The sequence below is a fragment of the Plectropomus leopardus genome, chromosome 6 (assembly GCF_008729295.1).
Source record: "Plectropomus leopardus isolate mb chromosome 6, YSFRI_Pleo_2.0, whole genome shotgun sequence".
Lineage (NCBI taxonomy): Eukaryota > Metazoa > Chordata > Actinopteri > Perciformes > Serranidae > Plectropomus > Plectropomus leopardus.
Genome location: NC_056468.1, coordinates 3,941,835 through 3,955,181, shown reverse-complemented (window position 1 = coordinate 3,955,181; position 13,347 = coordinate 3,941,835). Strand labels below are relative to the sequence as shown.

Below are 13,347 nucleotides of genomic sequence, written 5' to 3'. Positions count from 1 at the left end.
ACACTGACCCTTGTGGTACGCCACACACAATGTCCAAGCATCTTGACTGGTATTCTCCCATCTTCACAAATTGCTTCTTGTTTTTTAAATAACTTCTCAATTGCTCGAATGCCACCCCCCTAATCCCATATTTCTCTAATTAACTAATTAATATTTCATGATTTACTTATTTAGATCAATGAACACCCCATCTGTATATTTCTTTTTATCTATGGAATATGTAATTTCTTCTGTGAGTTCAATTAAAGCTTGTGATGTTACCCGGTTACTTCTGAACCCATATTGATTGTTAAAGAGTAAGTTATGCTTCTCTATGAAACTGTCCAGTCTGTTATTGAAAACTTTTTACAATTTTTTTGAAAACTGTGGGAGAAGAGAAACAGGTCTGTAATTTGTGAAGGGGTGTTTTACTCCAGTGTACATTATGTAGTGTAGTTCAGTGTATCATGCTTTTCCAGTGTTTCACATCTGCTACCACTGCATAGAAATAATCATTTTCTTTTCCTCCATTTTTTGGCAAAAAAAGTTACGAAGAACTAATCATTTTATGGATGATTCGTCTTTCTTTGCTCATTGCCTTCTTCCTATGTTTTTGAAAGAAATCAAGCCAATTTGCTCAGGTTTAAAAGGGTTAACATTCAGGAGGAGAAAACAAAACTCAGAGCACAGAAAGTCAAGTCAGGTGTGTTTTATTTGAAGTATTAAAAAGGATATAAATATTATTTACATGACATACATATATGAAGATAATTTAAGTTGAGGGGACAGAAACAGAAGACTGGACATTGAGAACATTTGGATCATTTACATACAATTATTTACATGCCAGAGGCAAAGATAAAAAACAACTTCTTCTATTGTAGCAACGCTGTTTCAGTTCCTTTCTGTTGTCTTCAGTGCAGCAGTGGAGTCTTAAAGTTCGGTTACTGTGGAAGTCTCTTTGTGCTCCAAGTGTTCATTGACTTGAAGCCGCCATCATGGTCGTTGTTGTTGTTGTTGTTGTTGTCTTGCTGCCGGCTCCATTCTTCTCCTGCCTGAATCAACACATGACACTGTTAGTAAAAAGCCACGGAGATCTCAAACATTCACTGCAGTGCTTTATATTGGAAACCTTGAACATGAACACTGTGTTGTGTTTTTTTCAGCTGATCTTACTTGTCTTTGTTCTTCAGAATGAGTTGTCCAAATTGTGACTTTGGATTGACACATTTCTCTTTATCGGCTGTTGTTGTAATACTGTGAGAGCAGAGAGAAGGCGTGTTAGAGAGAAGCTGAAGAAATGCACAAGAGGGACATGTTGGTGAAGGTGTCTTAATGTGGCTTAGTTACTCACATAATAATCTCTGTGTGTGGACAGAAGATACTCGGGGGGAGTACGAGCGGCTCTCCTTTGATCTGCCTTGAGTTGATCCTGCCCACAAAATCTTTGGAGCACTTGCACTTACTCGGCGTGTCCTGTTGTCCTGTGGGAAGAAAAGACACAAACTTATTGACTGCTCATCATCTCTTATCTCTGTTGAGTTCATCACTACCAGCAACACCTTGCACCTTGCATCATTTGATCTATTATTAACATAAAAGTATTGATTATTCATTCATTCGTTCATCATTAGTAACCGCATGTCCTAAAACAGAGCGGCGGGGGATGCTTGAGCCTGTCCTCGCTGACATTGGGAGAGAGGTGGTGTACACTCTCAACAGGTTGCCAGCATTTAAAATATTGATTAGTGTAGCTTTAAAGCATTAATCTATTTAATTCTATTCATTTAATTCTAATTCAGCTAAAAAACATTGTTAACCCTTTGTTGCCTGTTCAAATTGGTTTGATTTCCTTTAATAAAATGGGGAAAAGGCAACAAGCAGCTTAAAAAGACGTTAGACGTTGAGCAAAAAATTGACAAAACAGGTACAAGAAAATCACCTGAAAATAAGCCAAAAAAAGTTATATCTAAATATAAAATTAATGGAATTATAATTAAGTTTTCAAAGCATTGTTCCCTATTTCTTTGGATAATTTTCTAATAGGTCTCCCCTCTTTCTTTTTAAACTAAATTTTAAGGTAATTTTCTCGTCACCTTTTACTAATTTCTCTCAATTTGTTGGACATTTCTTGCCAAGTTGGTCACTGAAGTCGATCCAGGTTTCAAAGGGTTAACTGTAAACCAAAGTGTATATTTGTGTTGCAACAATACCATGCCGATCAAAAACAAAGCTGCATGTTTTTGTTGATTTTTTGGTTCACGTGTGCAAACTGCAGCATTTAGAGCTAAACTGTCCATATGACAGTGTAATAGAGAGGAAAGCTTATTAAGATGGAACACAAAGGACAAGACAATCAAAGAGCATTAAACTGTTCACAGTACCTTGTGCACAGAGGACAAGCAGGCTGATGAGAACGGTGATGACGACTGAATTCATAGCTGCTGGCTTTAAACAGGTTATGGCTTCACTTCACAGTCCTTAGTCAAGACTCGAGATGATGTGCTGCTCACAGGAGCGCTCTCTTTTATACTCTGGGAAACGGCCACACGGCTGCTGTGCAACATAACTCAGTGGTTTCACTTTCCAGTTTGACTTCCACTTTCTCTGTCTCTTCCCTTTTTCCTTCAACATGCCAGCTTCCAAGAAATCATACTAGTCTGCAGAATTGATTTTTTATAAAATTGAAAAAGAGTGTTTAAGGGTGTACATAGTTTTACATTTTAAAAAAATCACATGTATATTTGCTTTAACAATTCATTTGAAGTTACTATATGTCTTTAAATTGATTGACATATTCAAACACAATATATCACAATTTTATCATTGTACTACTTTTACATTGTACTATTTTATCCAGCACGTCTAGCTTTGCAACAACTTTGAGTTGGTAGTCCGACCGCACCACCAGAGTTGATGGCCTTGGAATTAGACACAATCATAAACTATCTTTCTCCAGAATGACATACTGCAGTTTTAAAAACACTGTGATGCTATACTTTTGCACTTTAAGCTTAATTAAAATTCTGAATGCAATACCTCTATTTGTAACAGAGTAGTATTTCTATGTGGAGGTACTTGTACTTTTACTTGAGTAAAAGATTTGAGTGCTTCTTCCGCCATTGCCAGTGTACCACAAACTATGTGGTACAAAACCACAAAAACCTGATAATTTCCACAGAAGCTGTGGTGCATTATTGTGGAACTACCAAAGAAAATAAAGAAAATATCAGGAACAGAAAAATTAATGCTGTAATTAATTTTTGACTTAAAATGGTGTCAGACTAAAACTAGAATTAGAACATTTTTCACTCTTCACCCACTTAGATTTATTTACCTACATATTTTCAGGTAAACAACCTACATGTATCTGGTATCTTGAACTTCTTTTCAATAGAGAAATCAAGTCATGAGTATTTAAACTGAAATGTGCATGTGTTTCTTAACTGTCACAGTTTGAGTTACACTTGTAACATGGCTAAAAAAAACAAGCAAGGTAACTCATTAATATTTTTGTTGAGCAGCTGTTTTGATGTAGATTTCATACCAAACATGTAAAAGCGTTATTGAAACAAGCTGTGCTCACAAATCCAGGCAGTTACAAACATTTTTAACAATCAAGCCCCTGGTTTTACCCATGCTTTGGTGTTCTTTAAAGCATGCATGACACGAAAGAACTATTCTTTGTATAACGAACCTCTTTAAATGTTATTAAGGTTGTGGTTTGCATAACCAAGATCACACAACATTAGCTACAGCTATTGCTAATTCAGTGTGTTTTCAGTTCATACAAGTTAATTGTTCAGTGTTTGGTTGGTATCAGATGGTCAGTTTGTCTAGTGAAATTCATTTTGTTTCAGTGGTTTAAGCCTGTTTTTTCACTAATGCTAAAAAGAGCATTAGTATTTTTACAATTGACCAGAAGTGTAGGGTTTTGAAGTCTGAGGAGCCTGACAAACAGGATGAACTCAGCAGCACTGAGGTAAAAAGCATGATAGAGATTAACCACATCAGTCCAGCAGAGATTTTCTATCCCAACTCGCATTTTTAGTTGCCCTTTTACACTTACTCTGTCCTATCCTTTAAAGTCCAAAAAGCCCGTAAGAAACCTCAAATAAAAGCCAAACCTGACTAAAAACCCCTACTCACACCCCTCTCTCTCCTGACCTCTTGGTTCAGCCTAACGAGGTAACTGGCATCAGCTGGACTCTCCCATGGCTGCATTCTCATTTGTATTCCAAAACGCATACTAATTCTTTTTACTTTTAGTACTTACTGCAGCTGCCTAATATAGTATGTACTGTAACATGCAGTATGCACATTAAGGGGACTTATGAATTCATGTGACGTCGGTAAATTGTAGGTTCTGCGTTGGGAAGTCGTTTTTTTCATATTTGTCGTGTGCTTTGAGGTTGTGAAGTGGGAACAACATGGAAGCTACAAAGAAGATGGGTTGCGTATTAATGCTAAAAGCATTTTAATAAGAGGTTGATAGCTGTTTCCAGTTTTTTTATTTTTATATATTGTTGTATTTTTTAAATATATTTAATATATTATATTTTTATATTTAATCTAGGTCACTTTACATGAACAGCAGTTTAACATTAATACTGTAATACACTTAACATTTGATCAAAAATGGATATTTAATACATGAATTAATAAAAAGGTTTCTTACCATTGACGAAACACTGACTTTTACCTGCCTGTTTATGCATTTATGAAGTCAAGTCGGCAAGTCGTGTTATAAAATAATGTTATCAATGTTAGTATTCTCGCCTGGCATGCTTTGTAGTTCAAAGATTGCTTGTTGCTACAGCTGATAGATGCATACACTACAATGTGCAACTACTAATAGTAAATGATACCTACTAAGAACAAAATATACAAATATATCATTTTTTGCCATCAATTGTTGACACTGTTTCCATGCTTTCCACCATTTTTGCTGCCCTGAAACGTCACACAAAGGTCACAACTCAGCAACTCAGCTATCTGCGAAATTTCCCAATTTCCCACTCATAATTACAACATTCCGTTCATGTATACATAACACTGACGCCTTGAACTGTGACCCTCTTTTCCATTAATGGATTCACATAGAGATGATAAAACAAATCGCCGTTCACTGAGCTCGCCAGAGAAGATCAACCCAGAGAGCTCTGATGTTAATTTATAATGTTTAGCATTTAAGGTATAACAGTACACATTGTCAATTCTTACAAATTATACATTAAATTAGCCCTCAGATGCATTTCTCTATCATTGTTATTTCCAATTCTATATAGGCTATAATTATTTTGTTTACTTAAACAGTTTATTTTCCTGTTATTACTATTTGACTGATCATCAGTCTCTTGAATGATGTGCCATCCATCATTGCAGCTTCTGTCAGCTGTCAATCAGCTGACAACATGTGACGAATCTGCCACTGTGCAAAGGATGACTTGACTGGTGGTCTGGTGGTCTTTTTGTGTCCCTTTGTGGTCATTTTTAAGTCTCTTGGCGCTCACTATGTGTTAATATGAGTGACATTCTCCAGGTGAAGTGTGAGGGTTTGTGGGTTCAGGGTAAACACTGGGAATGGGGCTTTCCCTCAGTCCGTTTATTTCAATCTCACATCCCATTTCACTGGAAGTTTTGAGACTATGCTAAGAATACAGAAAAGGGAACACATGCCGACACTGCATGACAGAAGTAGGCTACCAGTGAAAGTAGAACATGACTCCAGAATTACAACATTACACATACAGTTAATTCTGTATAATATAAAGTAGTTAATAAAATGCAGCAATTTGCCAAAGTGCTCTTTCCTTAGGAACTACTTAATAACCAAGGTGCTGTGGAGGAAAAGCAGCTGCACATAGTTTTTACTCATTGTTACTCACCGTTTGGCTGACCAGTAATGAGATGCACATTTTCTTGAAAATGCCAGTCTTCCCTTTGAAATGACTATCATTTTAAAATGAAAATAATGTAATCTTGCATGGTGCCCTGGAAAAAGAAAAAACTGTGAGATTGTTACATCTGGAGAAATAGCACAATCTTTTTGGATGAATAAGTTGATTCACAATGAAATGCACCCTCGTGCAGTTCAACAAGCTAAGGCATTAGAGTTACTGCACTGCATCAGTTCGCAGAGTTAAATTAGTTAGAGTTAATCTTAGCATTGTCACTGAAGTGTCATGTGGCTACAGTGGCCACTGCTTAGAAAAGTTATAGGCTCGCTTTCTAGTGTAATCTTGACTATCTTGACTCTTTAAGGCAGTAATAAACATCGAGGTACAATGTGTTTTAAAATGACACCTGAATGGATTTTGTACAGGAAATGAAATACCAGAAAAAGGAACACAAAAAACAAGAATCTCCTCCTCATTACAATAACGCAGTACAGGACACTTTAATAATACACATGTCAATTTACTGTATTTGTTTTGAGTGGCAAACTGAAAAATGAAGCTGACTCTGATGTGCCCCTGAATGGCTACTCAAGGCTGGCTCCAGAAGCAAGTCAATCACCATAGACTGGTGCAGGGATTCAATTTTTTTTGTTTTATAGCCCAACCCAGACATCAACATCGCCACAGTTACATCTTCAATAAAACTATGGGATTTTACCTTGAGATTTTTGGATTACTGTAGGAAATAAATTCTGTGGTAAACAAACATTCATGATACTTACATGTTTTTCTCAGAAAAATCATCTTCAATTATAAAGTTTAATGAATTATAAATCGTTTAGTTGTACTAAAGTTGAAGAAGTCGGATATTCAGGTTTTCTTATAAGAAGATATTGTTTTAATGGTTTTAAGCCAGTTTTTTTTTTTTTGTTTTTTTTTGTTTTGTTTTTTAGCAGAAATCAGCATTTGCTTTTGTATTATCACAGTTAACAATAACTATAAATGAATTATGCTAATGTCGTGGCGGAAAGTGGTGGTCCAAAGAGGATTCAGATGGTCGAGACACAGGTATCAGATGGGGAATCTCTTTATTCACAGCGGCCCTACTAACAGCGTAGATCAGTTGACAATTCTTCCTTTTCCTCCGTTCTTCTTTGAGGTCTGGACTTCACTCTTAGCTATGACTTATAAACAGATATTATAACTGTTCTAGAATATTTACCGTAAAGGTCACCCCAAACTAGGGCTGAGGATCTGACTAATTCGGATGAACTTCAGAACTTTTATGTTGCAGCCCAGGCACTTTTGTACTACCACTGCAATGTCTCTAATAGTTCTGGTTCATTATTTTATTAGTGGATGAGGCGTGACTCTCTTCCACGTATACTTTCATCACTAAGTAAGTACAGTCGGGTTTGGGTTTCTCAGTTAAGAGTATTGCCACCCAAAAGACCTCACCATGGCAACCGATTTACAGCACGGCACACGGTATGCTCTCCATATAGTAGTTCCTCAGCCTGCAGTTATCGTAGGGGGCTCTGGCCCTGGGGGTGGGGGCTGGAGCCAATCCCAGCTGTCATCGGAAGGCGAAAGGCGGGGTACACCCTGGACAGGTCACCAGACTATCGCAGGGCTGACACATATAGACAGACAACCATACACGCTCACAGTCACACCAATCAACCTGAGCTGCATGTCTTTGGACTGTGGGAGGAAGCTGGAGACCCCGGAGAGAACCCACGCAGACATGGGGAGAACATGCAAACTCCACACAGAAGGGCCCCCGCCCACGGAGCGAACCCTGTTCCAACCGGGTTTCGAACCAGACACCCTCTTGCTGTAAGGCAACAGTGCTAACCACCGTGCCGCCCCAGATATGCCCAATCAGCCAAAATTGAACTGTCACACCTACGCTGCTCAAGCCGTCCGAGAGCACCTTCCATGCTTCTCACAAATAAATAAACACAACAAACACAGTATGTACTAACACACTTTTACAGAATTTGCTGGCAGAACCTGCACATGCAGGTTTTCACCTGGGACCTGTGTCCCTCTGATAAGATCAACCACCACTCTCTCTCCTCAACAATATGCACTTAAGTTTAGCTTCCAGATATTCTTAAATCAACAATTTATTTCGAGTGCATCCATGAATACTGAGACTTCAGCCGTCACCCCCTGCAACGAGCGCACTGATGTAGGTTTAAGTTTAATCTACCTTGTGCTGCAGCTTTGTTCAGCGACCTCAGTGCGGGACGTGCTGACCTCCCTCACAGCTCAGGACCCAATCTCGATCACACCAGGGTCACCAATTATGTTGTGGTGGAAAGTGGTGGTTCAAAGAGGATTCAGATGGTCGAGACACAGGTATCAGATGGAGAATCTCTTTATTCACAGCGGCCCTACTAACAGTGTAGATCAGTTGACAGTTCTTCCTTTTCCTCGGTTCTCCAGATTGTGACATGTTCTTTTATACCCACAGATGTTCATGTGTTCAACACATACGTAAACAGCCCTGAATGTTTGACCCTGTCATTCTCCTACACTCACCCTCTCTTCCAAATACGGTTACATCTGGCTCCAAAAACCAAAGATGGTGACAGCAAATATGCCATAGTCATGGCTTATGCTGCCTCGGAAATATTGTATTTATGAATTCCGAGCACATGAACGGCCCTCCAAAGTTGTGATTATGAGAGTGAAATCGGGAAATTGCAATGATACCCGAGTTCCCGAGTTGTGATGTTTGTGTGACATTTCAGGGCAGCAGAAATGTTGGAAAGCATGAAAACAGTGTCAACAATTGATGGTAAAAAATATATAATTTTCTATCATTTACTTTTAGTAGTTGTACATTTCAGTATATGCATCTATTCGCTGCAGCAAGCAAACAAACTTTGAACTACAGTATAAAGCAGCCAGGTGAGTATACTAACATTAATAACGACATTATTTTAAAACATGAGCTGCCGACTTGATGTCATAAATGCATAAACATAGCGCCAAAAGTCAATGTTTGGTCAATCGTAAGAAACCTTTTTATTAATTCATGTATTAAATATCCATTTTTGATCAAATGTTAAGTGTTATTACAGTATTAATGTTAAACTGCTGTTCATGTAAAGTGACCTAGATTAAATATAAAAATATAATATATTAAATATATTAAAAAAATACAACAATATAAAAAATAAAAAAACTGGAAACAGCTATCAACCTCTTATTAAAATGCTTTTAGCATTAATACGCAACCCATCTTCTTTGTAGCTTCCATGTTGTTCCCACTTCACAACCTCAAAGCACACGACAAATATGAAAAAACGACTTCCCAACGCAGAACCTACAATTTACCGACGTCACATGAATTCATAAGTCCCCTTAATGTGCATACTGCATGTTACAGTACATACTATATTAGGCAGCTGCAGTAAGTACTAAAAGTAAAAAGAATTAGTATGCGTTTTGGAATACAAATGAGAATGCAGCCATGGGAGTCCAGCTGATGCCAGTTACCTCGTTAGGCTGAACCAAGAGGTCAGGAGAGAGAGGGGTGTGAGTAGGGGTTTTTAGTCAGGTTTGGCTTTTATTTGAGGTTTCTTACGGGCTTTTTGGACTTTAAAGGATAGGACAGAGTAAGTGTAAAAGGGCAACTAAAAATGTGAGTTGGGATAGAAAATCTCTGCTGGACTGATGTGGTTAATCTCTATCATGCTTTTTACCTCAGTGCTGCTGAGTTCATCCTGTTTGTCAGGCTCCTCAGACTTCAAAACCCTACACTTCTGGTCAATTGTAAAAATACTAATGCTCTTTTTAGCATTAGTGAAAAAACAGGCTTAAACCACTGAAACAAAATGAATTTCACTAGACAAACTGACCATCTGATACCAACCAAACACTGAACAATTAACTTGTATGAACTGAAAACACACTGAATTAGCAATAGCTGTAGCTAATGTTGTGTGATCTTGGGTTATGCAAACCACAACCTTAATAACATTTAAAGAGGTTCGTTATACAAAGAATAGTTCTTTCGTGTCATGCATGCTTTAAAGAACACCAAAGCATGGGTAAAACCAGGGGCTCGATTGTTAAAAATGTTTGTAACTGCCTGGATTTGTGAGCACAGCTTGTTTCAATAACGCTTTTACATGTTTGGTATGAAATCTACATCAAAACAGCTGCTCAACAAAAATATTAATGAGTTACCTTGCTTGTTGTTTTTAGCCATGTTACAAGTGTAACTCAAACTGTGACAGTTAAGAAACACATGCACATTTCAGTTTAAATACTCATGACTTGATTTCTCTATTGAAAAGAAGTTCAAGATACCAGATACATGTAGGTTGTTTACCTGAAAATATGTAGGTAAATAAATCTAAGTGGGTGAAGAGTGAAAAATGTTCTAATTCTAGTTTTAGTCTGACACCATTTTAAGTAAAAAATTAATTACAGCATTAATTTTTCTGTTCCTGATATTTTCTTTATTTTCTTTGGTAGTTCCACAATAATGCACCACAGCTTCTGTGGAAATTATCAGGTTTTTGTGGTTTTGTACCACATAGTTTGTGGTACACTGGCAATGGCGGAAGAAGCACTCAAATCTTTTACTCAAGTAAAAGTACAAGTACCTCCACATAGAAATACTCTGTTACAAATAGAGGTACTGCATTCAGAATTTTAATTAAGCTTAAAGTGCAAAAGTATAGCATCACAGTGTTTTTAAAACTGCAGTATGTCATTCTGGAGAAAGATAGTTTATGATTGTGTCTAATTCCAAGGCCATCAACTCTGGTGGTGCGGTTGGACTACCAACTCAAAGTTGTTGCAAAGCTAGACGTGCTGGATAAAATAGTACAATGTAAAAGTAGTACAATGATAAAATTGTGATATATTGTGTTTGAATATGTCAATCAATTTAAAGACATATAGTAACTTCAAATGAATTGTTAAAGCAAATATACATGTGATTTTTTTAAAATGTAAAACTATGTACACCCTTAAACACTCTTTTTCAATTTTATAAAAAATCAATTCTGCAGACTAGTATGATTTCTTGGAAGCTGGCATGTTGAAGGAAAAAGGGAAGAGACAGAGAAAGTGGAAGTCAAACTGGAAAGTGAAACCACTGAGTTATGTTGCACAGCAGCCGTGTGGCCGTTTCCCAGAGTATAAAAGAGAGCGCTCCTGTGAGCAGCACATCATCTCGAGTCTTGACTAAGGACTGTGAAGTGAAGCCATAACCTGTTTAAAGCCAGCAGCTATGAATTCAGTCGTCATCACCGTTCTCATCAGCCTGCTTGTCCTCTGTGCACAAGGTACTGTGAACAGTTTAATGCTCTTTGATTGTCTTGTCCTTTGTGTTCCATCTTAATAAGCTTTCCTCTCTATTACACTGTCATATGGACAGTTTAGCTCTAAATGCTGCAGTTTGCACACGTGAACCAAAAAATCAACAAAAACATGCAGCTTTGTTTTTGATCGGCATGGTATTGTTGCAACACAAATATACACTTTGGTTTACAGTTAACCCTTTGAAACCTGGATCGACTTCAGTGACCAACTTGGCAAGAAATGTCCAACAAATTGAGAGAAATTAGTAAAAGGTGACGAGAAAATTACCTTAAAATTTAGTTTAAAAAGAAAGAGGGGAGACCTATTAGAAAATTATCCAAAGAAATAGGGAACAATGCTTTGAAAACTTAATTATAATTCCATTAATTTTATATTTAGATATAACTTTTTTTGGCTTATTTTCAGGTGATTTTCTTGTACCTGTTTTGTCAATTTTTTGCTCAACGTCTAACGTCTTTTTAAGCTGCTTGTTGCCTTTTCCCCATTTTATTAAAGGAAATCAAACCAATTTGAACAGGCAACAAAGGGTTAACAATGTTTTTTAGCTGAATTAGAATTAAATGAATAGAATTAAATAGATTAATGCTTTAAAGCTACACTAATCAATATTTTAAATGCTGGCAACCTGTTGAGAGTGTACACCACCTCTCTCCCAATGTCAGCGAGGACAGGCTCAAGCATCCCCGCCGCTCTGTTTAGGACATGCGGTTACTAATGATGAACGAATGAATAATCAATACTTTTATGTTAATAATAGATCAAATGATGCAAGGTGCAAGGTGTTGCGGGTAGTGATGAACTCAACAGAGATAAGAGATGATGAGCAGTCAATAAGTTTGTGTCTTTTCTTCCCACAGGACAACAGGACACGTCGAGTAAGTGCAAGTGCTCCAAAGATTTTGTGGGCAGGATCAACTCAAGGCAGATCAAAGGAGAGCCGCTCGTACTCCCCCCGAGTATCTTCTGTCCACACACAGAGATTATGTGAGTAACTAAGCCACATTAAGACACCTTCACCAACATGTCCCTCTTGTGCATTTCTTCAGCTTCTCTCTAACACGCCTCTCTCTGCTCTCACAGTATTACAACAACAGCCGATAAGGAGAAATGTGTCAATCCAAAGTCACAATTTGGACAACTCATTCTGAAGAACAAAGACAAGTAAGATCAGCTGAAAAAAACACAATACAGTGTTCATGTTCAAGGTTTCCAATATAAAGCACTGCAGTGAATGTTTGAGATCTCCGTGGCTTTTTACTAACAGTGTCATGTCTTGATTCAGGCAGGAGAAGAATGGAGCCGGCAGCAAGACAACAACAACAACAACAACAACGACCATGATGGCGGCTTCAAGTCAATGAACACTTGGAGCACAAAGAGACTTCCACAGTAACCGAACTTTAAGACTCCACTGCTGCACTGAAGACAACAGAAAGGAACTGAAACAGCGTTGCTACAATAGAAGAAGTTGTTTTTTATCTTTGCCTCTGGCATGTAAATAATTGTATGTAAATGATCCAAATGTTCTCAATGTCCAGTAATTATTTCTGTGCTCTGAATTTAAATTATCTTCATGTAGGCTTTGTATATATGTATGTGTATATAAATTATCTGTAAATTCTTTTTTATACTGAAAATAAATAACAGCTGATTGGACTTTCTGTGCTCTGTGTTTCGTTTGTCCACGAAACGGTTTGGAGCATTTTATGCACTTTTTATTGTTCTTTTTTTTTTTTTTTTTTTATCATTTTAGCTGTGTTCATGCATATAGCATACATTTTGGCAAGATTGTGTATTTTGTTTAATCTTGGAATTTCCAGCTCAGCTCCTCTAATTAGTCTAAAATAAACTGTGGAAATTAAATTGTTACATTCAAACTGGTGAAAAAGGTTTAAAAAAATGCTCTACTGAAACCGATTCAAAAAAAAAACTAAAAACATAGCAGCGCCATGGCAAAACACTGGCATTTAAGTGTTAAAATTCTGAAACTTAATTAATATTTGATATTTATGATTAGGACTGATGTTGGTTAAAAAAATAACTCAATGAAAGAAGAAATGAATTTAAATGAATAATATTCTTTTAAAGCTTGCCTAACCACCATAGCAAACTTTCT

At 37.1% G+C, this 13,347-nt stretch overlaps 2 protein-coding genes across 2 annotated transcripts; one reads left to right on the top strand and one right to left on the bottom strand.

Moving 5' to 3' along the window:
• Window positions 1–673: 673 nt before the first annotated feature.
• On the bottom strand, window positions 674–2,482 carry LOC121944879 (C-X-C motif chemokine 10-like). Its single transcript, XM_042488822.1, has 4 exons — window positions 2,364–2,482; window positions 1,334–1,463; window positions 1,156–1,233; window positions 674–1,034 (listed from the first exon to the last, which is right to left on the bottom strand). The coding sequence occupies exons 1-4, from the start codon at window positions 2,416–2,418 to the stop codon at window positions 956–958; spliced, it is 342 nt and encodes a 113-aa protein (XP_042344756.1). The 5' UTR covers window positions 2,419–2,482; the 3' UTR covers window positions 674–955.
• An 8,593-nt stretch (window positions 2,483–11,075) lies between these two features.
• LOC121944908 (C-X-C motif chemokine 10-like) lies at window positions 11,076–12,887 on the top strand. The gene is made up of 4 exons (XM_042488860.1): window positions 11,076–11,194; window positions 12,089–12,215; window positions 12,312–12,392; window positions 12,514–12,887. Exons 1-4 carry the CDS (start codon window positions 11,140–11,142, stop codon window positions 12,590–12,592), a joined length of 342 nt encoding a protein of 113 aa, XP_042344794.1. The 5' UTR covers window positions 11,076–11,139; the 3' UTR covers window positions 12,593–12,887.
• Window positions 12,888–13,347: the final 460 nt, after the last annotated feature.

What these genes read in the sequence shown, in the direction of transcription:
- LOC121944879 (XM_042488822.1), bottom strand. Translation starts at nt 2,418, where the DNA reads ATGAATTCAGTCGTCATCACCGTTCTCATCAGCCTGCTTGTCCTCTGT. An exon ending in GCTTGTCCTCTGTGCACAAG is followed by an intron (nt 1,464 to 2,363) that starts GTACTGTGAACA and finishes TTCTTCCCACAG; the next exon opens with GACAACAGGACACGCCGAGT. An exon ending in ATTCTGAAGAACAAAGACAA is followed by an intron (nt 1,035 to 1,155) that starts GTAAGATCAGCT and finishes GTGTTGATTCAG; the next exon opens with GCAGGAGAAGAATGGAGCCG.
- LOC121944908 (XM_042488860.1), top strand. Translation starts at nt 11,140, where the DNA reads ATGAATTCAGTCGTCATCACCGTTCTCATCAGCCTGCTTGTCCTCTGT. An exon ending in TGTCCACACACAGAGATTAT is followed by an intron (nt 12,216 to 12,311) that starts GTGAGTAACTAA and finishes CTGCTCTCACAG; the next exon opens with TATTACAACAACAGCCGATA. An exon ending in ATTCTGAAGAACAAAGACAA is followed by an intron (nt 12,393 to 12,513) that starts GTAAGATCAGCT and finishes GTCTTGATTCAG; the next exon opens with GCAGGAGAAGAATGGAGCCG.